This window comes from Excalfactoria chinensis, chromosome 1 (genome assembly GCF_039878825.1).
Source record: "Excalfactoria chinensis isolate bCotChi1 chromosome 1, bCotChi1.hap2, whole genome shotgun sequence".
Taxonomy (NCBI): Eukaryota; Metazoa; Chordata; class Aves; order Galliformes; family Phasianidae; genus Excalfactoria; species Excalfactoria chinensis.
This window is the reverse complement of record NC_092825.1, coordinates 11430074-11457652: the sequence shown is the minus strand read 5'-3', so window position 1 is coordinate 11457652 and position 27579 is coordinate 11430074. Positions and strand designations below refer to the sequence as shown.

The following is a 27579-nucleotide window of genomic DNA, read 5'->3' as shown; positions in this document are numbered from 1 at the left end:
TCTGGGTTTCTGTTCATTCCCAACAGAGGAACAACACTATGACTCTGGCATCTGGATGGAGGCTTCCACTACCTTCAGTCTGCTCTAATACTTCAATTGCCATCTCCCATTTGCTAGACTCAAGTATCAGAGCCTTATCCTCAGAAAAGAAATAAAATCCCAACTTTTCCGCAGCAATTCCAAAGCCTTTGACAGTAAGGCTGAAATTAATTTAAACTCAACTGTAAACAAAAGGGAGGAAAAAAAAAACAACACTAAAGCTACACTGTTTATTAGATGCAGAGACTCAATTCTGCTAGCCACTTCTCTCTCGCTGCCAGAGCTCACTGTTGTTTTAATTGTTGCAGATGTAGCACAAAAATAAATGTACTTTTTGCTCTATGTTATACTTAGCAGCTGAAAACTAGGAATGCATCCTGATGGAGGCAACTACTAGAGCAACACATTGCCTACATGCTACCAATACAAAACTAGACAAATATCAAGAATACAGTGTAAGGGTATCATCTAGTGACTAACTTATGCAATTGCAACAGTAACACCACTGCAAAACTGCATTCAGACCACTGTGAATTTTGTTTGATGTGTGATCAGGCAGGAAGTAATATAGTGTGTTTCTTTAATACACTGACTCTATAACAGAAAGTGGTAAACTTTAGAGTTAAAAGTAGACACCACTGAAAACCTGCACTGTATGAGATCTCATTAAAGAATCAAAAGTTTAAAATACAAGATTACTTTAAATCTGTTTGCTCTTGAGGATCATCAGTCCAGAAGCTGGAAAGAGAAAGTCCCATTGTCTTTGATGGCGCTTATTTTGCAGACATTTCAAGAGTCTGAGTTAATACCTAAGCACAAACACCTTGAAGACACTGTACTATCAGAAGTCAGTCAGGTCTTTCCAGTTTGCAACCCATGAAAAACCTCCATGAAGCCTTTTTATAAGCAGTGTTGCTTCAGCTGAAGACAGAGCAGTCTGCTATACATCAGTGAAGTGCTGAAAGATGCCAATGACCTCTATGAGGCACATGTGTTCTCCTCAGGAACTGCATGGACATGTCTACCTAGCAGCAAAGGTACTCCGAGCCACGTAACTAATCCTTTATAGTGTAGCTGTCTGTGCTGTCAAAGCTCCACTCTTAACCTCTGTGGTTCAGCTCAGTCTGCACTGATCTCTGTGACAATTGCTTGCACTATACATCTTCACTCTTCTAGACTTTCTCCCATTTTCTTCCCTTCTTCCTTCCACCCACTTCTTCTCCCCTTGGATAAACATCAGGCTTGTGTTAATCATAATCCTTATGTGAAGCTTTCTGACAATCTTATTCCAACTGTTGCCCCTTTAGAATCACAGAATCATTTGAGTTGGAAGAGACTGTAAAAGGTCACTTACTCCACCTCCCCTGATCTCCTTATCTTTTGCTTAACAGGAACTTAGTGATAAAAAACACTTTCACCCAAATAACAAAACTTTTCTGTTGTGAATATGGATATAGACCTCCCAGAGGCTCTCAACAATTCATGGGCTTGAGGATACTAAAGAGCTTTTCAGGTCAACAATTCATCACTGTTTCTCTGCAGTACCAGATCTGTGGCAAAAGAAATAATACTTGTATAGAACCAGATTCATTACGAACAACTGAAGCCCCATCAACCGATCAGCTATGGTGGCTCTGGAATACAACGCAGCCAAAGCATTAAGCCTTACTGTGTGCACTACCATAATTGTACTTAGTAGACAGAGCAATTTGCAGTCAAAAGTAGCAGGAAATATTTGTCTTTAGTTCAACTCTGACCTTTTAAATCTGTTTAGGTTTCAGACAAATAGGAAATGAGTTCCAAAATCAGGAAGTATAGCTGCTAAAGGCAGTTGCTCCCAGGGGCTTGAGGTTCAATCTCAGACAAATTAAACACACACTAACTTTGACCTCAGCAACTGACAGGGATTATTTGGCAACAAAATTTCCCAAGCTCTGTTTTTCCCAGGTGACCCACCTCTCAGGGCAGCCTTCCCAAGCAAAGCACACAATGCCCAATTCCCTGATAGCAGTCACACAGATCTGCAGCAGGACAACTGTGGCACTGTTGAAGAGTGAGTAGGGGGGTAATTTTACCAATTTTAAAATATATTATGAAAACTTAAGCTTTTTGAGCTACTTACAAGGGTCAGGGAGGAAACAGTCTCTCACCTTTCTAAAGTGCTACAAGAAATAGAATTCTCATGTATCCTGAGTCTATTGTTGCACATTGCCAGTACTGCTGGGTTCAAGCACCAACTCTTTGCATTACCCCTTCCACCCCCACCAACATGCTGCTTATTAAAAGCATCTTTCAGATTTTGTGGGAAGCACTTAGGAAGATTTCAAATGTTTCTCTAAACTGGATCTGAGGGTGTGGAATGGAAGTTGGGAAGAACATTCATCTTGTTTTCAATGGAAAATACAGTTTCCTACACACACAGCATGTGCTCTCTCCATCCAGCTCAGCACCTTTTCCACACTGCAGGAATTTGTCTAGATTTAGATAGCCAAAGCCCCAACATCACTGGCATTCACAGGATGCTCTGGACAAAAAGTCAGAAGGTCATGGACCACTGGTACCAATAGCAGCTCTCCAGCACATCAAAGTGGGGCTATGTAATTCTATGCATCCATTGTGTCAAAGTTGTTACAAATGAAGAGGTATCAATTAAATTTTAAAAGAATTAATTTTTTGGAGGATCTTCCCTGGTGAATGGAAAATTTCTGTTCAGAATAGTAAAAAAAAATAACCCAAAACCAACCAACCATTTTGAGTAGCGAACATCAGCATGGCTAACCAACATTTTAGTTAACATATAAGCCATTTCAAACAGCAAGATTCTGCTCACTTCTATTTTTGCACAGGGCTGTGGTGACACTACTTCATTAGTATTTAGCCTTTAACCACCACCACCGTCATCTGTTCTTCCTCCCCACCCCCAAAAAAAGCAGCTCATAACCTGAAAATATGAGCAAATGTGGTTTTGTACCTCTAACACAGGTAGAGAAATAATGTCTGTTGCACATGTTACTCCAGGGACCACCTATCAATACAAATGATAAAATATAAATAATTTCAGACAGTACATGCACCTGTACAGGTATATAAGTGAATGTCCATTGCTTGCTTCTTTTGCAAAACCATCTAGTTAGCTAAAACTGTACATTCAGTTTTGCCAAGAAAGGAAAGTATGTCTCTCATTCATCCCATCTAGAAATAGGTAAAACTAGAACAGTTATAGGCCAAAATAAATAAATAAATAAATAAATAAATAAATAACATTTTTAATTTGTTCTGTCATTTGCTCTTGCCTTAAGTTACCAATCTTAATTCTAGTGATACTGGTTGTCTTGGAATAAACTTCAGGATTTTGCTGGTCAAGAATATTCTGTATTCATCATAAACTTAACATAATCATCCATAAATTAGTATTTCATTATGAAAACTGATAAATTTAATTATCCATTGCATTATGGTAGCTCCTCTCATTTTATAAATGCTGGTTTTTGTTGAAAAAATATAGGATTCATGGAAAACATCACTGGGGTTAAGACTTGACAATACAAAATGTGCATAAAGCACAGATGTAAATCAGACCATGTCTAAGAAAAGGTGATGAATACAAATAAATTACAGGTTTTATTAAAGCAGGAAAAAAACAAAACTTCCTCTAGTTATTATAGTGCCAGCTGTTGTCTCACCCCAGTCCAGTCAAGCAGCGATGTGTAGGGCAAGAGTTTATCCAAGTTGTTGGTTTCTGGACACATTTTGCAGTACAGGGAGGCTAAATGCAACACAAAAAGATTTAGAAGGATGAGATTAGTATGAACTACCAGTTATCAAGAAGAGGCTTCACATTCAGTTCCTTATCTATGTAACACTTGTTTAGGGACAAATCCTGCTGCTGTCTCTGAAACAGCTTCCTCTATGGTGGAACTCATCCCATTCTCTGCACAAAAGGCGGAAGGGAAGTCCAGATGGCTGCAGGGCCCAGTCAGCTGCTTTGGCTACAGCTCAGCACAGCAGGGGTTCTTTGTATGTAGGCTCAAGGCACACAATATACACAGCAGATAGGCTGACAAATCAGCTAATACAGGAGAACGTCATGATATGCCAAACCCTTATGAAAAAAATGGCAAGCTGGAAGAGATCTGTTCCTCCTCTCCAATCCCACTTATTTACAGCCCAGATATCAGACATAAGCCAGATGGAGAATTTGCTCTCCAGTGACCTTAAATTTTGATAAATCTATTTGCCTCGCTAGACAGAAAAATGCACTTGATAAGTTCTACTACCATTCTCATTTTGAGAGGATCTGTATATCTTCTAAACTACTGAAATTGCCTCCAACACTACAATATGCAGGTCAGCTAACGTAGATCATAACAAACAGTTTGGAAGTGGGTCAGTTTATGACATTGTGGCTTCCCCTTATGTCATAATTAGGTTATGCAGGAAAAGTTAATATGCAGGAAAAGGAATACCTTACCAATGAGAAATTCCTGAATAGGATCAAAACAATGACACGTTGAAAGGTTCTCAGAAATCCACCAAATAATCTGTCAGAATGAGAACAGAGGAAAATCTCACATTTCTCTGTCAAACCACCAAAGAGACTTGAAACAGACTGCAGAAACCTTGGTTTCATTACTAACACTTTGCATGAAGTCATGATATCAAGATAACTGTTTTCATGTCAGCTTGGACCAGTAAAGCACCTTGGACAGCCTGGATGATGAGCCAGCAAAAGGTATGTATGAATCAGAATTTTTCTTCTTTCATTGATATTATAACCCCGGCCCAGCTCTGTTTGAGACCATCAGTCACTAAAACAACTCATTGAAAATTCTTTTCCCACCTTCATTTCCAAGTCTGTTGTGCTTCTGACACACAGAAGAGCACAGTGTAGAGCTGCCAGCCTCTCACTGTCTCGTTCGCTGCTCTGCAGGAATTTCAGTAAGGCACTGTCACTGATGCTCACTGCGTACATTCTTCCCACGCAGCAATCCAAGACCGTTGACACAAGTGGGGACTGGATGGAGCAGCTCGGCAACATGTCAATTCTTGCATCCTCACCTGAAAAACACAGGTTTGAGAAGAAAAGGGACTAAGAATATAATATTTCCCTACCATTGTTATTTTTCAAGACTCCCAGATCTCCAGCAGTAACAGTTTGTTTCTTGTTCTGATTGCCCTGATACTGTGCTAGAGAAGATGGAATGGTGCTCACTAGGTAAGGGAACTAAATCAGGAGCCCAGTCCACACTGAATCCTTTATTTCCCTGCTGCTGAAGATGCACAGATTTCAGGCTACAACCCAGTCATAAGACAAATCAGAGTACACAGAATGGAACAGAATAGGGTACAAGGTTAGTAATAGGGATACAATGAAATTGGCACTTAGGCACAGTTCAGAAGTGCGTAAATACAGAATCATAATACAACCTTGTGCTGGCAGACTGCTTACCAAGTCTCCCAGTGGCTAGAACAGGAAAGTTCTGCACTATGATTACTTAATGAACCATCAGACAAAGCCATGTCACTTATGCTAGCTCCAAGGTTCACCAACACAGCACTATAAAGTAGGTTTACAGACCTTGTTCATCAGAGGAACTGTGCCCACCACACAATAGTCATGCTCTGTACTCACCTCTAGCAGAATAGTTTTTAATCAGGTATTTACAACAAGTATTAGCTCTATGTGATACCCACCCCTGCTAGTCCCCATTAGTTACCTTTCCTTCACCCAACTAGAAGAATGCATTTCTGTTTCCAAACAAAAGCCCTCCGTTTCCAAAAATAGCCCACTTCCCATAAAGATATGTTTATTGGAAACAAAATAATATGCCTCTCAGATGAAACTCTAAATCCAATTGCATCAGCCTGATCAGGTGAAGGAAACACAGATTTCCTTTCCCCACATCCTCCAAACACACACATTTAGAGCAACTCAATTGGAGGAAGGAAATGTAAAATCAAATTTACATCTCCATGAGAAATTTGAGAACAGCAGAGGACAGAGAAGCATGTGCAAAGATGGGGAAAGGGGAAACTATGCAACTAAAGCAAAGGATTTCTAATTCAGTGAAAGGTCTCCTTCCATTTCATAATAAGCAAGTATGTAATCGATGAAGTATGAAATGTCATTTCAGAAACACTTTCTAAAATGGAAAGTGGCAAAACGTCACTCTTAATTTTCAGTCTCCCTTTTTCAGAATGCTGTGCAATAAAGTGCAATAAAGCAAGTCTTGACTAAATGCAACTTACCTATAAAGAGATTTAGGCAAGTTTCCTCTACTACAATAAAATTTCACATAGCAGTAGTACTATACCTGTCAGAAATAAACTATAGCACAGCAGGTCAGGATGCTGAATATTCAGGAGGTGGAGGAACTGTCCAGGCAAATAAGCAGCCACATAGTAGTCTATTTAAAGAAATCACAGTGGTTAATTTATCTCTTAGCTTCCTAAAGCAAATAAGTGAATGTTTCTCATCTTAGCCCATTTCTCCTTTATGGATTGATTACATCTAGGAAATATGAAAGGAATTAACTAGAAGCTGCTGTTGTACTAACACAGGAAATATTAGCAATACATTCGGATTTCCAAGGGAAGCTTCAAGAGGCTTAAGACACTCAAGAACTCAGCAGCTGATCTCCTGAGCAGAAGTTGAATCAGTTCCAAAGGAAGTTGCTTACTAACAGTGAGGTAGTGCAATATCAAATGATGAGCAATGTAATTACTAAAACTTAAGGAAAAAAAATCCTTTTCTTCTGGAAAAGGTTTAGTCCTTTGTATCCCCTACTGGGGTCAGACAATAACAGGCAGGGAAGTAACATGAGTAGCTTACCAAGATTCAAAAAGGCCACTTCCTTCAATTGAGGAGTTTCTGATCTTTCTAGAGTAACTGTAAAAGTTTTGCTAAACCCTGTGAAAAATAAGTAAATAAATGGAAATTAGAAACACCATCTGTTACAAGTCAAGAACACATAACTTTACAGATCGAAATTTCAGCAGTGTCAATATACCCAAACAGAGATAATTTAAAACCATTTTTCAGGCTCATCTGCACAGATGGATTTAGTTCATACTAAACAGAGTTGCTGCATTCTTAGTTGACCTTCACCCACACAACACAGTTCTCTGGAGTGAAGAAACTGGCCACATGATGCACAGCCTATGCTCATGCTTAAAGAAGCATCCCAACCCACAGCAAACCTGTGTAAGGATACCACCCTCTGCAAATAAACAAACAAACCCCATCAACAACAATAAAGTCCCACCACCAAATACTTTAAATAGCTAAGTTCACATTTTGGTAACCTTTCAATTGTTTTTAAAATTTTCCAGTTTGATCGTGTTCTATTGCTACAGTTTACTTCAAGATTTGTTTAAACATATGCAAATTTCAGACCCTCCATGCTTGCACGGGCTTTTCATCAGCACAACCATTTTTATTCTAGGCTTGCACCAAACTTCCTCTGGCATCCAGTAGGAATGACATACATCTCTTCCATCTTCTCAGTCTCTCAAAAAAGTTAGAGATTAAAACAGTTAAGAGAAAATGACTGATCTCCATGTTGTGACATCCTAAACACTGAATGGTGCCATGATCAGGATTCCACCTAATACTGCATGAAAGTTCAAGAAACACTGAGAAAAAAAATGAGCCACGCTTTTAGCAAATCATCAAGGGGACAGATTTTTACTCCTGATGATAGCACAGAAATAAGCCTTCTCACTGCTGAAGAAAGAAAAGTGAGATCTCCAATATCAACACTGATGCTAAAGGTGAAGTGTTATCCAAGAAAAATAGCTTTTCATACAAGATACCAACTGAAGTTTGCTTGAAATGAATCGGCATACCTCACTGCCCTATTCTGCTGCTTCTGAGCCTGAACACACATGCAAACTAACACCACCACTGCAGAACATGTAGCATCACTTCTGTGTTTATTGTACAACAAAAAACTAAGGGACTCTTGTGGGTGCAGCATCCTCCCCCCAGCCCTCCCTGACCTGACCTTTCACTCATCACCCTGCTCAGATGACAATCATCAGCAGCGTCTGCTATGGATATACCTGGTTGTGACTGCTGAGCCAGGCTCAGGGTCACTCTGTGCACACACCACACACAGCTGGTACACAGATAAGACCAGTGGTCAGGCATTTTACCCTCTGAACAGGGGACAGCTCAGAGCCTGTTAAGCAATCCCTGCACAGCAGCCATCTGCATGCCAGGATCTTCCCCTGGAGCAGGGAGGTTACTTCTCAAGGTCAAGAGATTCCTTACTTGCCACAGATATGGATAAGTAGTAGCCAGGTTCTTGAAACTTTAATCTTGGATGACTGAAAGACTAATCTGCTAACAGCTTGCTGCCTTGCTATTCACTATTGAGTGATATGAAGGAGTCATTGCACATATAATGGGAGGTGATTCTACTTGGCCCTGGTGAGATCACACCTGGAGTACTCTGTCTAGTTCTGGGCTCCCCAGTTCAAAAAAAAGACAGGAATTTCCTAGGAGTCCAGTGGAGGGCCACAAAGATGACAAAGGGAGCATCTCCCTCATGAGGAACAGCTGAGTAACCTGGGTATGTTCGGCCTGTGGAAAAGAAGACTGAGGGGGGATCTAATTCATGTTTATAAATATCTAATAGGAGGAGGGAGACAAATGAATGAGGGCAGGACCTCCACAGTGGCGCACAGCAATATGAAAAGGAGTAATGGCCTAAAACTTGAACATGTAATGCTTTAGACATAAACAATTGGTCAGAGGGTCCATCCTAAACCTCGAGACTCAAAAGGAGGGTTTTCCTAACAGTTTTGTCAGACTTTGTTCTCTGTTCAGTACATAATCAAGTAACCTTGTTAACACCAATTAGTTAAGTTGAAAAGGCTTTGTTAAATCACTACTTTATAGTAACAAGAAACATTGCTGCATCTCTCCTACAAGTGAAGTATATAGCCTCACCTGCAACACCTCCTCCAAGTGAAAGAGGGAAGCTTCCAGAACGGACTAAAATTGCTTTTGTCTTCAGAATGCTCTGATATTCTGCTGCTTGTACACATCACCTCAGGAGCAGTCTTGTAACTCCCTCCATGACTGGTGATTCTTACATGAATCTACAAACAGTAGATTGTTTGTACTAACAACTCCATTTCATGAAGATCATTTCAGATGCAGCTGGTCAGCATCACTGTTATTTATCCTCGCTCTGTTCCTGATACAGATATGGATGCAATAAGGGCCATGACTGACTCCAAGCAGTGCAATGCCTCTTCAGCTACATGAAGTCCGTACACCTGAAGAGGCCAATCCTTCACAGGAGATAAGCAGCAGCAATAATGCAGAGTACAGTCACACACCAAATGGACTGTTCCAATTCACTAATGCCTTTGAGAACCAAAAAATGCAGTTTGCCCAATCCCACAACATTCCATCAGCTAAGTAATGTGTTAGTGCAACTGACTCACGGGAAGTTTCCTCACATGAGAGAGTAAAAACTTAAAGTAAAACAGAAGAAGCATGTTTTCCACTTACACACCCCATACTATGCAGCTTCTCACTTGAGATACAATTCACCTTTCTCCTCCACATATCAAATGAGAAAGAAATCTTGCCAATCAGAAGTTCTATGCTCTGGTCAGAATATTATTTTCAAGGAAAAAAACAGATTTGAAAATTAAGAGCTGAAGTAGCACTTACATACCTACTGTTCTTAAAACCAGTGGGTGTTGCACCTCTTGCTGTGAAAATGATGTGCTGAACTGGAACTCTAAACACATATTCAATCTAAGAGCTGCTGGTTCTGTTTCCCATACAAATGCCTCGTGGCATCAGTACAACACACCTGCAGCTTCAACAGATTTCACTGATGCTGTTTGTGCTCAGCATGTCAAAAAATCTGGCTAGAAGTAAGGAATCCAACTAATAACCAGTCATGAAGTCACTGGTTTGAAGCTATTAGCTCAGCATCAGGCAGGAAGTCTACAGCAGGAAAGATGAGTCTGCAGACAAACGCAGCTGCAGTCTTTAAAACATCAGCTACAGCAGTTTATTGTCTGCAGACTTCAGTGGTTGTTTCTCAAGGCATTCTGCCACTCCCTCAGCAAAATGTCATTCTCCAAAACAAAGTTAGCATAAATTAACAAGTCAATTTTACCTTTATGTAAAAAATAAATGGAGTATGTTACTTCTCCAGGAATATCCGAAGCAAGACTACAACACACACACAATCCTCCTAAAAAGACAAAAAGGAAAAGGAAATTGACTGTTTACGGTGCACAAAACTAAAGCAAGACTGTTTCAAATTAGAAACTAACAATAGCACCTCTCAAAAAATATAAGTTACAGAAATATAGACCACGTATCTCTAAGCATCATTTACCCAGTGAGACACAGTAAGGGAAAAGAGAGGATGAAGAGAGGCACAATGGAATTCAGAGTTCTGACACGACCAGTTCTTTTTTAAGTAGCACATTTTTAGTGTCCTTGTCAGTAGAAACCTTGTTTGAAGCCAGAAATCTGACCAAGCCTTTCTCTCCACAGCCTGCCTTAATATCTAAATATTTTCTGTTCAGTGACTGTCAAATATGCACAGAACACAGCAAAACACAATTTGTTTACTTTCTAAACAGTAGTTCCGTATTGGTAGCAGCATGGTATGCTAGTAGAGCTTTCTCACTAAAAGTCACTGGCACCTCTTCCCTTTCCAGTACAAGGAGCTATCACTTCTTTTTTCCTTTCTTCTTTTTTCTTTTAGGGAAAAAGACAAAGTTTGTCTCAATTTTATTTCAGTGCAGTATCCTGTGCAGCACAGGCTCCCTCTACTCCATCCACCTTAACTCCAAATCAGACTGACAGACTGTTTCGGTTCCATTGGGTGGTAGCCCTTCACCCATCCCTTATGAAAACTTTGATTTTCTTTCACCAATACTCAGCAAGCTGCTTTGGCATTTATACCAGAAACAGCTTCTTAACCACATTAACCCAATACAATCTGTTGGCTCTTCTACTACCTTTGCTGAAAGTTTACCACTTAAAGACAAAATAAATAAATAAAATTAACAATAAACAAATACACTTTTGTAAAAAATAAAGGCTTGTATACACAAGAAATACACACATGCACTCAAAAAGGCACAAGAAAGAAAAAGCACAAGCACAGAAGCACAGTTACCAAGGTATTCTACTTGGTTAAATGCCTAGTACTTCAGACCACAGCCTTGGTACAGCTGCAGAAGCACACCACACTTCTGGGGAAGGTAAAGCCTCTCCTGAGGTGTCATTTTTTCACTCTTAAGCTGACTGAATATTGTTGGGAAGCTTGATACAGTTTTGCTTGAATATCTGAGTCATTTAAACAGACAGGGCGCGCTGCCAGAGCACTTGGCACTCTCAGAGAATGCATAATTTTTAAAATAGCAGCATCAGGACTCTTCAGTAGGACTGGAAAAGCTCCAGCAATCCACAATGCTGATTTATTACCAACAGCTCCCTTCCAACTGCAAATGTCTTTCTTCCATGCAGGAGGCTACTGTATACATTGTTCTCTAAATTGTACAGCAATTGTGCAAGTCAATCTGTTCAGACCAGAGCGTCAGTTAGTGTATATGCAAGTCGATCACAAAAAACAGTGGCTATGGGAAAATGTTAATGAGACGTATATATTCAACACCAGAATACTGGTGAAATATCAATAAGTTGAACTACAAACAATGGGAAATACCAAATGGTGTTTTGTTAACACAGATGAAAACATAAACAACTCAGACTAGCAACTGTCTAAGCAGTATTACATCTGATACTGTCTTGACAGTCCTGTTAGTGCAAAGACTGAGAACATGAGACAAATTCCTTTCTCACCCTTACCAGTGACCTCTGCAAATGAGAGTTGGGGTGTGTAGATGCACGAAAGGCTTGTTTTGTAATCCTATTTCACTTACACAGTAAAAGCTTTCTGCCTTTGCATAATCAAGTCTCCTATACTATCAACTTCAAAATCCACTGCAAACAGATGAGCCACAATGTCAGAAGACTCACATGAAGACATACTTGGACAGACTCGCATCTTCTCAGAAATAAAATGGGGAAAATAACTCAATCACAACAAAGTAAAAAAGCAGCATTTAAAGCTAACGCTTTGGGCAGCAGCAAGGTACTGCATTTGGCAGTATTAAGAAAACAACGACTGCAGCTCTGCCACTGCAGAAACAAACACCATACCAGTGAAACAGTAAGTCTCACATGAAGTAAACATGAAGACAGAGAGTTTTCTGTAGGAACCTTAACTTCAAATTCCTGATCCTGGTTCATGCAGAACAGCTGTAAAGCTGTACAAATTTCTCAACGTGGCATTTGAGCTCCACAACTCGAAGATGATGCTGAACTTGCACATTTGCCTACTTGTAGTCACAGGAGTGACTCGCTTCACCTAACTTCAGCCATCCGTCAGCTCTCATATAGACTTCTTCTACACAGCTAATGAAGAAATATGGGTAGAAGCAACCATTCTCTGGAGATGCCACTTTCTCTCCATAATATAGTCCAGATGCTTAGCTTTTAGGCAGGTAAATTTTGGCAAGAGTAATTCTCAGTTTATGTCATCTTACTTCCTGCATCTTTCTCAGAACCAAACAAATTTAACTGACAGGTACTTCTAAAGTGTTAAAAGAAAACTGTACTGTCCAGCGCTGTTTAAATAACAACTGAACTCTGAACACACAAAGTTAATTGTTTGATCTCAGTTAATCTGGAAGTACATAAGAGATCTTATAGGGAGACATTTTGTCTTGTGTGTGCTAAGGAACGGGACTACTTTTCTGTTACTGCAGAAGTTTGAGAAAGAGTGATTTCATTCAGAGTTCATCTTGGTGGTGCTCAATAACAAAGGGGAAACCACACTGAATATTTCATTATGAAGTTATGCCGATTACCTTCTGCCGGGGATATCTAAATGATACAAATAGGGATATCAGCATTAACAGTTGAAGCATGCTAGCAGCTCCAGAAGGCACAGTTCATGCCTCAAAGAGCCTGCAGTCATCTTGTAAACTACCACAAATGAGAAATACAAAAGGGAACCTCAGTGCGATTACCCGCACTGTCCTTCAGCAACTACACACTGAGTGTCAAAACCACTTTTTGCAAATTGTCATTACTCAAAACGAGTTGTACATCATAATCCTCGCCTTCAAACAACATTCAGCAAGGAGCCGAATGCAATGAAGTGACTCAGGAAGCGTAATTGTCCAATTATGTTTTATATTAAGCACAATGCTCAACTTGTGAAAAAGGTTCCACAAAGAACTTAAATACGGTGTTGCCTGGTGGGAAAAAACCAAACATTTTTAACTTCAGGGTAATGAAGCAATAGACTAGAGAGAGGAAGACTGAATTTCATCCTGATCTAAAACGTAGAGCTTGAGTCTAAAATAACCTTAGCAAACCGCAGCTTTAAAAGGAAACAAGTATACACAAATCAATAACTTCTTCCATTATTGTACATGCGGTTTGTATACGAAATGCAACTGAAAAATACTTTGTCTTGCTAACAGCACAAAATTAGCCTAACCTGTATTTGGTAAATGGAAATGTGGTTTTCTCTTACCTCTAATTCCTTCCCTCTAATCTTTTAACTGTATCATCTGCCTTTGTATGAAAAAAGGAAACCTTATTTGCATTAATAGACACTTCAGTTCAGCCTCAGCAATTCACCTGCATGCATAAAAGCATCCTTAAAAAGCAAGATGTGAAAGCACTTCTGCAACACATTGCACCTCTAGATAACTCTGCAGACCATTTAAAGGTTAATCATACACAATCTCTGCTTGGCCGTATGGTCTAATTTAGAAATAGCAATTGCAGGCATCTGTGATGAACAGATGTCCCTTGAGTCCAGTATTTAATTAAAAAAACAAAAAACAAAAAAACCACCAACTCATAACACGCAGTAGGGTGCAGGGGGAATCCTACATCCTAAAGGTTTCAGGAACATCACTACATATACATATTAAACCATTAAGTGAAACACCCTAAGTTTAGTATCACATGCTTGGACCTGTTTTGCTGTATGTACACACTGTATCAGTTTTTTGGAGCTAGGCTACCAGAGAATTTCTGGGTGACTGCTTTTTTATTAATGTTAATATATAAAACCCAAGTTAGTCTCCAGCTCAACTTGCCACGCAGCTTTCAGAGGATAAATAAACTCAACAGTAATAAAGTAGTGAACAATTGCCACCTTCTCCTCAGTTTTCTGTCAAGTATAATCTAAGAAATAAACAAGTCTCACAGCTGTTTAAAAAAATGTATATCATGACTTAAGAAGAAATTCTTAGTTATCAATTATGATTACATTATATAACAATTGCATTTGGAGATCAATGTAATATCACAGAATTTGTATTTATTCATTACCTGCTTTGCTTGTAAAAACCTGAAGATTCAAAGACTTGGATGCAACATCTTGGTCTTTACAGTCATTGTATCCAAAATTCACAAATCTAGGAGCAAATAAAGATCACTACATAAATCAGTTCTTCATCCAAAGGGATTTATCACAACACAAAGACCATGAGAACAGCCATAACAATGAAAACGTATTAACTGAATTACAATTAATTCAGTGTTGCCAGAAATGAGAAGCATAAAGCTCCTCTGTTAGTAGAAAATGCTTTTTAATACAACTGCATGATTTTATATTCATTTATTGCAGTATAATCCAGCCATTCCTATAGTTAAATGTAAGTCAGCTCTGATGAAGCATCCAAAACCCAGTAACTAACCATGCCTAAGAACTCGAAAGGTTTTGCAGCCCAACTGAACCATTCTTGCATCTCTAAAGCTAAATTTAAATCTGCAATTAAGCACACCAATTTCAGTGGGTCTACTTGAAAAGGGTAGGATAAAATCACCCCCACGTGGATCCTATATTACCACAGCATTCTTTTTCAGTCTTGTTCTAGCTGTACTTTAATGGTTTTGCATGGAAAAACAGAACATCCCAAGTTGGAAGAGATGCACAAAGACCACCAAGTCAAAATTCTGGCTTCACACAGACCTACCTAAAAATCAAACCCTACATTTGAGAGGGTTGTCCAAACACTCCTTGAACTCCAACAGCTTGAGGCTGTGACCACTGCCCTGGGAAGTCCATTTCAGGATCTGAACACCCACTGGAGAACTTGTTCCTAGTATCTGGTCTGAACCTCCTACCCTACCGCAGTTCCATGACATTCCCACTTTCATTTCTTTGAAAGAAACAAGTACCATGTTTCCCATACAGAACATGCAATAGAAAACAGCAGCCCATCTGCTTTGGGTTGGTTTTTATTTTTGTTTGGCATTTTGGGTATTACTGATTAGTTTGGTTTCCCTCTGCCCCTCCCAAGATGATTTTGCTCCTATATGGATACTTACCCTAAGTTTCCTGCAAGAAATTATACACACACATACACATACACACACACACACGTATGTATAAAAATAAATGCATATATATAGTATTGAAGCTCTTACAAGACTTGTATTTTTTTTCAGTACTAACTGCAAAAGTATACAGTACTCATTCAGGGCAACCTACACGTGCAGCAGCACTCTACTGAGCTTTGTGAGATGCTCTGTTCAGAACATAAGACAACTACCTTCAGTTACTGACATCTGAACTTTTATCTTTCACCTCCATTTTACTGATGCAGAAACACGGGCCCTTCTGAAACATAAATTCAACTGCATGTAGAAAGATGAGAATGAGATGAACATGACTGCGTAACTATTCTGACTAGATCTTCCTCACTTCAAAGGAAGCTTCAAGGAGACAAGCTCAGATGCACTCGTGCACTGCAGACAGACAGATGTGTCTTAGCCTTTGAAACTGCTTGGAAATAGCACGCTGGAGAATAAAAAGAACACAGGCACTGCCTCGTGGACAACAAAAAGGAGCTACCAATCCAGTTAAGTCACCAGTAAAACATGTAACATGACAATTAAAAATTGAGAGCTTCTCTTGGCAAGAATCTCAATATCACTATTACAGCATGTCCAAGGATGAAACAAATCCCTTTAAATAGGTACCAAATACTCAGAGAAAGGGCTCTTTAACCTAAGTCTAACTCTCCAGAAAAATTATTCTCAAAACTAGCACCAAAAAAGCAGTCAAGGTTGGAATTATATTTTGCTGCTATCCTTGAGGAAAATAAGAGGTTTGGACACAGTGTTCCTATAACTGTTATGTTCCAGTCCCATGCAGGTAACTCCAAACACAGATACATGGTTCCAACAGTGAATTTACCAAGGTTTATAAGGTATTCAACATACATTAATAGGAAAACAAAACAAAAAAACTTACCTTACTTGTTTGTCACTTACAGAAATATCCAGCTGTGATTCCAGCTGTTAAAAAAAACCGCCAGTGTCATTTACTGAGATCAGTATAATTACTGAATTGTGATTAAAACTTCATCCCAGTGAAACGTGTCACACACATTTCAACAGACTGAAAATTTTAACAAATAAGTTTATCTGTCCTCTAATCACCATCACAAAAATCAGTCTGAAAAGAGATTCTTTAAATATATACATATCAACTGCAAGTAACTTGCATTAGAGTAAATTTCAGCTGCTGGGATGGAAGTATATTAACAATTATATGTAACTGTAATTTTTATGTTCTGCTGTCTGTTCTGCTTTTTATAGCTAAATCTGTCACAGTAGTGCAGTTTTTGTCTAGTGGGCTTGATAACCCCACTTTTCAACATTTAGTATCAGCATAATGGAATATGAATGTCACTTACTTCTGGGTCAGTAGCTGTCTAGTGGCACTGAAATTACTGTGGCATAATCTAAATCTGAATGTATTTTTGAAAATAACATAAAACAAGGACAAACATCCTCCCTCCCAAAAAGCAAATCCAAAAATCAGTCTCCCTCTGCAAAACATCTGCTATTGGAGATTATACAGACACTGAGATTGATCTCACTATTAGTGTTAGGAAGACAAAATTACAACCAACTCAAAACTTAATAAAATACTAATGACTTACTGTTGAGTTAAAATTTTCATCGGGGTAGAACTGGATACATTTTAAAGTACTCCTTGATTCCTACAATTAAGAGGATATATTTTGTAACTAATAAAAAATGAAAGTATATCTCACAGACTGAAGAGTGAATGGACAACCCAGGGTTCCATACACAACTTCTTTGCTAACAAATATGTAGAAATTAGGGGACAAAAGATGACATTAAAAACCACATATAACCCCCCACAATAACACTCTGACAAGCTTCCTTCCTGTCCTAGATCATTATCTACCAATCACTTCTAATTGCGTGGGCCCTCACTTGAAGCATATCTCATACACAGTCTCTTTCTCCAGTAGATTAAAAACACTTTCCCATAGCTACCTATGAGGAAAAAAGAACAATATCTGGCTACAGTCAGTTCAAAAAGGGTATCTCAGAAACAAAACCAGGAGCAAGTTTTGCCATCACAGTTTGCTTTCTGTGATTTCCTAACACACGTATTTGGTGGCTAAGAGGTGAGAAAAGCAGATTTTCATGTACGCAGAATACATCAAGTGCAAAGAGTCCTTCAGTCAAATTGTAAAGAAAAAACAAAGTGAGAAACCAGAGCATTTCTAGCCATGAACTTGCTCTCATTTGGTGTACTCAACAAGTCCATGTACAACATACTTTGTGTACAACTCTGTAGAAAAGAGGAAATATATTCACCAGTTTTTAATAAATTTAGATCCTTTAGCACAAGGCTTCTTTAAAGCAAAGAAAACTACCAAATTCACCAATCTTTATAGAAACCACTGAGACTATCAGACTTTGTGCATGCACACAAATGGCAGTTAAAGCAAGTGTTGCTTTTGATTTGGGTTCTTTGAGACACTGACCGTAAAGACTGCTGTAGTGAAAACCCAGCTCACACTATTATTACCCCATACACTCAAAAGTTTGCTGCCATGAGACAGGAAAAAAAAAACGGAATGACATTCAGTTCACCTTTGGAACAATGTAGAAGAGTCTTTGTTCTGTCATATCCCACTGTGCCCAAATGAGATCATCTGCAACTCTGACTCTTGGAAGCTGACCTAAGTTCTGAATCACCTAAAAGGAAAAAAAGAACATTAAAGGTCATCAAGCACAGTTCTGTACTGATGATTACACACTGAGTTTGCTTTCAAGAGAAAAGCAATGACAGAACAGCTCAAATACTATGGTATTTGAAGGGAACACACCACTTGTTAGCAGCAGCAGAACCACCTCTGCTGTGTGCAAGATGCTCAAGTCCAAGATCAGTTTTCAGGGTATTCCGACTGTCAGGTATTCGGAGATATCTTTGACTACAAGAAATTCACCATTTTTACTGTGCAAAGTACATGAAGAAAAACAGATGTCACCCTTCATCAAAGACAAGGGGTGAAGAGTAAAATATCCCAGCCAGTTTAGAACCAGCTACATTAACTATTTAGAGAAAATGGCTTAGCTCTGAAAAGGATTTCTAAAACCCACTCATGAGCTGAGTTCCAAAAAGCTTGGAACATTCACAGTACTTAGAGTGTATTTAAGTTGTAAGGGTTTGTTTTAAATCAGTTCTTTCCTAGGATACATGGGCAGCCAGAAGGAAAAATAATTAGGAAGGTGATTTTGCAAATATGTTGAATGATTTAAAAATAAATATATATACACTATTTCTTCTTCCAAATTCTAACATCCAGACAAGTTTAGATCAACAGCAACAAAAACCCCTAACTCTCCTCACAAATCACTTGTTACATAGTTTTTTTTAATCAGCTTTGTGGTTAGTGGAATACCTTGTCAAATCAGCTAGAATTACAGAACAGACCCTTAAACTGCCAATTAAAGCAAAATAAAAACACTCAAACCCCAAGATTTTTCAACACTTACCACTCTGTGTTCCTCTTCTGCAACAGCGTGAATATCAAATTGTTCAATGTCTTTAAAACAACACAAAACAGTCCCTTAAAGCCACTCATTTTTATATGTCTTATATAGTTAATTAATCTAATCTCTTAGAACCTAAAGATGGCATCTAGGTTAGCAGCAAAGATGGGTCTCTCCAAAAACATGGGAAAAGCCATCTCATTCTTTGGTAAGAGGGATGAACTGAGCTTTGCAAGTGTCCTCCTCTACCCACTCACTCTCATTAGGGTGAAGTTCCCACTAGATTAGGCTGAACATGTACAGTTGCTGAATCCAAAGTGCTTTTGCCCCTTTCCTATCCCATCTGTTATGCTATTAAATCATAAACCATCTGTTATAATGAACTGGGCTGCTCTGAATTTATACAAACAGCTACAAAAGTCTAATTCAGCTTTTCTAAAAATTAAGATGACTGATGAATGTATGAGCTAAGAGGAAAAGAATGCAAAGTTGGCCATTCTGCTAACACAGGAAAAAAGCCTCAGTGTAGCACACAGGTTCTGAAAGACACTCAGGATACCAAGAATGGCTTTTCTTCTCGTTGTTTCCTCCCCTCCCCACCCCCCCCAGTAAAAGGTTATGAAAAAATAATCCATGATGATCACATTAAAGTAATAATAATAATAATAATAATAATAAAAGAAATGTATTCTCAAAATATTAACTCACATTTATCTTCTGAAACAAGCAAAAGATGACTTTCCGGAGAAGTATTTCTGCATTCCACTGGGTAAAGGAACTATACAGGAAGTTTTACAGAAGTAAGTAAATAATCAAAGTTGTTTACAGCACTCATCTACAATACTTATTTAGCCAAACAGTTATATATGTTTAAATTAAGCCAAGTACATGCATGATGTTCTACTAATAAGAAGATCTATTATTACAGACTACAAGCTATCCATCACTATTACTGAAGGCAGAGGTGGATTGCAGAGAGAGGTAAAAAAAAGAAAGAAAGAAGCAGGCTTCCCGTTAAGAGGAACATTTGAAATAGAACAGTTTATGACGTTTCTCATCTTTTCAGACATGAAAATATTGGCACACCATCTCTGTAACAGTCTCAAGAAACATGAGGCATTTCTGCACCCAATCGTTTTTGCACAGAGAATGACAAAAGTTTTGTATTTAGATTATTTGAATGATTTACCTGCACCCGAACACAGCTATCCACAGCCTTTAGGACTCTCACATTATTAATGGGATGAATTTCAATTAGCAAGGTTAAATACTTGGACACTGCAAAAAAAACATGTTTTAAGTAACTATCTTTTCTTACAATACAAAGTTGCATTGCTAAGGGAGAATAAAAAAAAACTAAAAGGAAAAATACTTCTAACTGTTTAAAACAACACACTTGCAGTACCTGACTGTAACAGTTGAGTCACTCTTTCTTCCTCTGTATACTGACGGAAGCTGACAGCTAAGCAAGAGAGAAAACACAGTAACCGTGCATGTTTGCTGTTAATCTTATTGAACAAACTTTAAAAAAAATAATAGCAATCTGTGTTTTAAGGACCAGCAGGAGCCCCACTCCACGTAAGAGGCATATTTAGATGCAAGTGAGGGAAGTAAGCAAACGGTATTTTAGATGTTTGCTTCAATAACACAGCAAAAGCTACAGCTGTACTGACTGTACATCAACTACACTGTTTGGTGATGCACCCATTCAAACGCACAGACCACTGTGAGCTACATATGGTTCAAAACACACTGAAGTAATTCAAGACACAAATACAAGATACTACTAAACTAAACAATCTTTGCCATGACAAAAAGAAATTGATGAAACATATTTACCCAGTAACGTCCTTTCACTGTTGATCGAACAACTGATTATGTGTAGATCTTTCTCAAACGTATAGAGATGCTACAGAGAAGTACATTAATGATGAATTATGTTTCAACTGTATCAAGAAAATCTTTTATTTACTCCTCCCTAGGAAAACACTGCTGACCAGTTCATCTTTTATTATTATTATTATTATTATTTCAGAAGCAAATAATTCCAAGGCCAGAAGAACCATATCTTAAGCCTCAATCATATCACATCTTCTTCTCATTTGTTTGTTTCTTACTAACTCTTCCGAGCTCCATGTTGCCACTGGAGCTACCCAGCGAACTTTTACAGCAATATGAAACTTAATTCATTTGCGAAGGATCATTATCATGGTTCCAGCCACTGAACTGTGGTACCTTCCACTTTAGAACCATTTCTCATAAACAGAAGCACCAGACAGGCTGAAGAGGTACACAGAACAAAAGAGAAGAACATTTATTTTTAAGGATGTATGCTCAGAGAGAAAAGAGAGGTCTTCAATTAGTTGTATGGAATCAAAGACTGTATGACACTGCACTGCTCCTGAGTCATCCAGAGGTATTTACTCTTAATAGTACTGAGCAAAATTTGAGAACTTTCCCATTCTCTACTCTGCTTCAAATAAACCTAGAAGTCCTTATGGTCATAACACACTGTGTTGTAAGGCATCAAAACCTAAAATGCTACAGCGTTGTCCCTACCAGGCAATAGTATTGATCTCACCTCATTCTCTTTAGTTTGAAGGTCATACAATCCAATATGGGTACTTCTCTGATTTCCCTATGAATGAAAACAAATCAACACTGACAATGCATATATATATTAAATTGACAATACATATATATATGACAATGCATATATATATTAAATTGTGTTTAAATATGTATTTTTTTTTAATTTAAAACACATTTTTTCCTATTCCACTCTCTTTTTTTGTCTCCTCTTCCACTGACACACATCCACTTATACTTCCCTGGTAGTTAATTACCTCATTCCAAGAAGAGGAGGCAAGAACAAGAACTGGTCAGTCTGCTGCCCACAAGCTGTGCCATATGCCATGTGCCTCTCTCTCACTTTGTTTCTCAGCTGTTTTCATTTATAGGCAGTATGGCAAGGGAAAGATAATGCTAAGAATGAAAGGGGACCCACAGATCGGCTTGAGTTAGAAGGGAACTTAAAGATGATCACACCTGGTGAGGTGTGCCCCATGCTGTGTCAACATGCTTGCCCTTTAAAAGGTGCATCTGAGATTACAGAACCCAAAACCCTGAACGTAGCACCAGTCACAATGCCAACCATCCACATTTTTCTCCGCAAAGATTCTTGCTACAGCTTTGCAAAACAGAAGCATATCTGTTATAAATATCTTCCTTTAAGCCAACGTTCAATGCCAGGAAAGACAGACACTTTATGGTATCATGCAATACTCCAAATCACGCTTGACAATAAAGCTCATGCTCCACCTATTCCTGGTTTTAGGGGAATGCACTTGGTTTTCTTCTATTTGGTAAAGACTGCTTTCCATTTGCGTTTATTAAGGGACAAGCCAGGACAGCATTGTTTAGTTTACATCCTTGCTTGTGCGCAATCCTCACCAACGTCACTGAAAGTTTGCTGCTACAAAACCTAGAGGAAAGAATCACACATAGCTATTCTTGCAACAGTGGTAGCTCAACTATAAATAGTTTATAGAGAAAGGGGGGAGAGAGAAAAAAAGAGAGAGGTTGAACTTCATTCAGGAACTGAGTAAGATCTGTAGTTTGCCAGAAGCAGTGGTTACAGTAATGGTGATTTCTCCAAATTAAGTTTAAGGAAACAGAAGCTGCAGATAGTAAAAGCAGTCTATTTTCTCCAAGTACACATTCTAGTTTAATGATATTCATTAGTGGAACAAGTCAACCAAGTGTAATCTATAGTTATCACTTAGAACAAACTTGTAACAGTAAACAATAGGATTGAATCTTTGTTAATAGTCAAAAGACAAAGACGGACACAGCCCTGCCAACACCTGCCTTCTGTTTTTTCTCATGAACAGATTCTTTTAACAGAAATACCACTCTAATCCTGAGAGAAAAAAATCAGCCCCAGTATTTCAGTCCTGCATTTAAGTATCACCATCCCAAGGTGCTTCTGCAGCTAATTTAACAGAGCACAGGCATCAGAGGAGGCTGTGTTAATAACTCAGGTCCCTGTCTGTTCCAGTCAGTGGATGAGAACTATGCAGCTACAGACTGGGCCGCAACATGTGTGCTCCCAACTCCTTCCCAGTACAGGAAGAACCTACATGCTGGTTCTTCAGCCAGCTGATTCACTCAAGAAGAGAAAGATCTGACTACTTTATAGTAGTAAAGTACAGGAAAAGAAGCAACAGAGGCATCTCCTTCGGACTGATGTGTGAGCAGCAACAACTGCAGCACAGCTGTGCACTTTGCTACCTTCAGCCCTGGGACTTTCTCATCCAACCACACATATCACACCAACTGCAGAGATCACTTTCTTCCTCAAATCAGGAAGCCACAGCAAAGTAGTCTGTACCTCCTTGTGCGTGTGGACTTGGCTTCCAGATTTGAGGAACTAAATTTGCACATTTGAACCCTCCTCTGCATCTCTGGCACTTCAGTCAATGAAGCCTAGTGAATATTTGTTCGCCTCCTCCACTTTGTACAGCTCCTCCCAAAGGCTGTGGGAGGTGGGGCGCTACAGGCAGCCATTTCTCTAAATTCCAGCTTCCATCACATCTGCACCAACTACAACGGCAGTTCAAACGCCTAGCATGCCAGCAGACACCCACACTAAGAGGGACTGTCCAGCTACATCTCGCCCCTTTTGCCAGCTGCAAAAGCCCAAACAACACTCAAGGCAGATGGACTCATCTGTCAAAAGCCCAAGTTACTCAAAGCTTAGTGTGAGATTTCACTGGCAATGGAAAGCAGCAACACCACACATATGCAGGTCTCCTGTAGAGAGCAAGATGGATCAGTTTCATTAAATCTTTACAGAACTTCGAGCAAGGCAAAACATGACACTTTCTTCAGTATTGCTTTTATGATTATTGTTGTCTTGCAGACTCTCCTCCCTATGCTTGTACTAAAGGAAACATCCACCCACAGTTAAAGTCTGTTGTACCTTGATGAAGACCTCGCCTCTTCCCTTAACCCTAGGTAAGCTGGACAGCTGAGACAGAGAGGAATGAAAAGCAGCTCTATTCTGCAGCCTGCTATCTCCACTTTGTGCCTTTCAAGAGCCAAGACCCTCCGGAACCCACCTGGGTTATCAGATTGCTCGAGCTGTACAGCAGAGAACCGCAGTTTGTCTCCTCAAAGGAAACCTTCCCAAACCACTCAGAAATTCCTTGGAACTACATGAGTTCTGATCCCATATGAAAAGGATAGCTCTAGTACTTCAATACATCAAATAAGGTAAGGTGAATTGAGACTACATGCAATAAGGTGCAACAGATGCATCCTAAAGCAACAGAAAGCTAGTAGCAGAGTTAGTTACAAATATGGCATCTTAACATAGACATTGGTAGGACAGAATATTTAATTGAAGCAGTACATATGAATCTAGCACTCAGACTTCCCTAAGAAATTCTGAGGCTGAAAGAACGTGCTGCTTATGAAGAGCTTAACTGTTGTGGAAATGGCTTTTCATTCAAGGAGAGATTCTGGCCCCAAAAAATAAACAGCAAAAGCCTTACAACCTGATGAGGTCAGTGCTTTACTCCCCACTTCATTACTCTTAATGTTTGATTGAAGTGGAGATGGGTATTTTCTCATTGCCCAAACCTCCAATTTGCAACTTAAGTTTTCATGTTCTAATTCTTATTGCAAGAGAAATAAATTCATGTGCAAGGCCTCCAGTAAGTACAGGCAAACAGACAGTAATATTCTCAGGAATACTTTCACAAAGCGCCAAGACAGACTTACCTTCCAGGTATAAATAATCTTCCCGTTTCTTTCGACATTTACAACGTGAAGTGCTGATGAATTCTCAGAAGTATCTGAAATGATAACAAAAGGCACAAGAACTTTGCTTGACTTCATTCCTCCCACACAGACACATTTGAAGCGAAGATACCAGGTATATTTTATATATGTGCATTTATACATGCCAGAAATTACTACCTTTCGAAAAACCGGATCAAATATTTCTTACACTATGATTTAATTCTTGGACTTCAAAACAAAAGGTCCTCAGAACACTACACAGTGGTAGATGGAGCATGAGAAGTGCCAGCTGCCTCAGCTCCCTAAGGAATGCTTAGAAATAAATGATGCCTTCAGAAATCAGCTCTACAACAAAAACAAGAGCCACAACACCGAACCATGTATTCATGCAATATATTTACAGGTACAAGAGAATTAAGTAATGCAGGACAAGAGAATGGAAAACACCGGGGGAGGAAAAACAAAAACAAAGAAAAACAAAAGATATTGTACCACAGGTGACAAAAGTGCATCTTTTCTCAATTCTTTGTATTCTAATCACTGTAATCACCAGCAGCGTGTTTACCTTGGATGGAACTTATATTTAAAGAAGACATTTTGCTCTTAATAAGCCTGAGAGCTGCATGACTGGCCTTGATTTTAAGATAAAGGCAGCGTGTAAATATGAACAAGAATTCTCTGCAACTCTAGGCAAGCGTTACTTCGCAGTTACCACAAAGCCTTGACTGGAGAAAGCAGGGTGAAACTTAGTTTCACAAACCTAAAACAATGAGCCTTGCCAGTACAGATCGTGGTGGTAAGAAAAAAACTGCTCAGAAACATTATCAGAGGTGAATAATTTTGATGTGAGAGGACAGAGAAAATCCTCAGCATATATTTAATAATAAATCCCTTTCAACTGGCTTGGTGTTTGATACAAATTACACGTAGCTGTACACTGTCCGTGGGAATATGTAACCAAAGGAGAAGAGGCAATGATCCCCGGCTTGGGAAAGTCCTGCAGTAAAGCTTTGCATGTAGAATTACAACTTCTTCCTCATCTCACAGCTTCACCTAATAGATGAAGGGCTGCAAACAAAGCCAACCCAACCTGCCCGCCCAGCAAACAACCCTTATCGACATGCACAAGAAAACACGTTTTGATTTCCTGAAAGCCATTATATGGAAATCATACAAAAATGAGTGGAATTAAGAGAGCTGGGCTGGTTCTCTTCACCTGCCACTCCCCTCCCTTGATCACAGCTGCTCTCAGGCGAACACCTTCCTGCTGCCTCCACAATGAACCCAGAGATTACTTGATCACACGGGTTTTCAGATTTTTACTTCAAAACCCTTCAGGGGAAACCCTATACCTCACAGCTAAGTAAACTTTCTGGTGTACGTGAAGTAAACATGAACAGATTTTGTATCTGGCAGTGTGGGAAGCACCTTGTTTTATAAAGCCAAAGTTGCTGATATGCTCTGACTTACAAACAGGTTTCCTGTGGGACAGCAGACCTTTAAAGAGGGAGGCAGGTTAGTTAACTAAAAGCAACCAAAGGACCTGGACACGGTGCATAACCACCCTGTGTTCCTACTGCAGCCACAGTTATGCTGTTCAAATCAACGTGAAGGCTTTCAGCAGTTTCTGAAAAGCAGAACTTGACCAGCTTGCTTGCAGACAGATGAGAGCAACCACAAACACAATACGAACACCACAGGGCCAAGAACACGGCACACTCTTTTTCCAACCACCTGCTCTCACCCTGCTGGGACATCCAACACGTCGCCTGATTTCAATTAGCGCTTCTTTACCACACACACACAGGGGAGTTTTGGTTGTTTTATTTTCAGCTGAGTGGTTTTTGTGTTGGTTTTGTTGTTGTTTTTTTTTCCTTTCTCCTTCCCCAGTAAGAGCTGCGTGGTAGAAGCGGTACGCTAGAATTCTTTTGGGAACAACCCGGCAAACAGGGCTACACGTGAAGAACCGAACAGCACTGGAGGAGCAACAGAAGTTCCTTGGGACGTGAGAAACGCTCCGAGGGCACCGACTCCGCCACCCCGGTCCGCACTGACCGAGGGCAGAAGCCCCACACAGCGGCGGGCCCAGCCCGCGGAGCTCGGGCCCGGCACAGCCCCCACGCAGCAGTGGGACGGACGGGCTCAGCCCGCTCAGCTCTGGTCCGCCGCCCCGCCGCCATTTCCCCGTCCCCCTGTGGCCTCCAGGCGGCCCGTCCCTGGCGGAAGGAGCGGGGAGGCCGCACCGGGAGCGGCTCGCGGGGACTCACGGCCGGCTCGGCCTCTCCGCCCACCGAAGGGCACCGCACGGAGGCGGCTGGAAGCGGAGAGAGAGGGAAGGAGGGAGCGAGCTCTCCTCAGCGCTGCCCCGCGCCCGCCAGCGCAGCGTTACCTAAAGCCGCGGCCCAGCCCCGCGCCACATCCCTCTGCAGGTCAAACTCGGCTGCCAGGTGCAGCAGCATGACAACCTCGCGCCCCAACCCGGCCGCTCTCCGGCCGGCGCTTCCCACCTCACAGCGCCGGCTGCTGCGGGGCGGACTCCGCCATGGGCCGGCCCCTAGAGCACGCTCGGCGCCTATTGGGAGGGGTGGGTGTCAATCAGCCGGCGGCCGCGCGGAGTGGCTGAGCGCGGTCCCGCCCCCCTCCATTCGCGGCGGTGGCGCGGCTCCCGTTAGCGGTGCGGGTGCTGCTGCGGGACCTGCCGGGCTCCCGTTGCGTCCTGCGGGATGCTGGCAGTGCGAGCGGTGCTCGGGAGTCCCCGCCCGCTGTCTGCAGCTGGATGGGTGGCTGCAGGTGGTCTGTCAGGCTCTCGTTTATCCATGAGAGATGAGGGG

The 27579-nt window shown here is 40.3% G+C and overlaps 1 protein-coding gene across 1 annotated transcript in view; it reads right to left on the bottom strand.

Moving 5' to 3' along the window:
- The window catches only part of GSAP (gamma-secretase activating protein), a 43004-nt gene extending 15737 nt beyond the window's left edge, over positions 1–27267 (bottom strand). The window contains exons 1-19 of the mRNA XM_072336613.1: positions 27138–27267; positions 24728–24801; positions 21522–21578; positions 20780–20849; positions 20346–20402; positions 20130–20218; positions 19649–19718; positions 18944–18993; positions 18038–18142; positions 17068–17127; positions 16374–16417; positions 14444–14529; positions 10188–10265; positions 6872–6949; positions 6354–6446; positions 4880–5097; positions 4511–4580; positions 3723–3805; positions 3011–3064 (exon numbers count right to left, since the gene is read on the bottom strand). Coding sequence (XP_072192714.1) covers positions 3011–3064; positions 3723–3805; positions 4511–4580; positions 4880–5097; positions 6354–6446; positions 6872–6949; positions 10188–10265; positions 14444–14529; positions 16374–16417; positions 17068–17127; positions 18038–18142; positions 18944–18993; positions 19649–19718; positions 20130–20218; positions 20346–20402; positions 20780–20849; positions 21522–21578; positions 24728–24801; positions 27138–27207 — 1506 coding nt within the window. The 5' untranslated portion in view covers positions 27208–27267. The remainder of the gene's footprint in view (positions 1–3010; positions 3065–3722; positions 3806–4510; positions 4581–4879; positions 5098–6353; positions 6447–6871; positions 6950–10187; positions 10266–14443; positions 14530–16373; positions 16418–17067; positions 17128–18037; positions 18143–18943; positions 18994–19648; positions 19719–20129; positions 20219–20345; positions 20403–20779; positions 20850–21521; positions 21579–24727; positions 24802–27137) is intronic.
- Between the last annotated feature and the right edge of the window lie 312 nt (positions 27268–27579).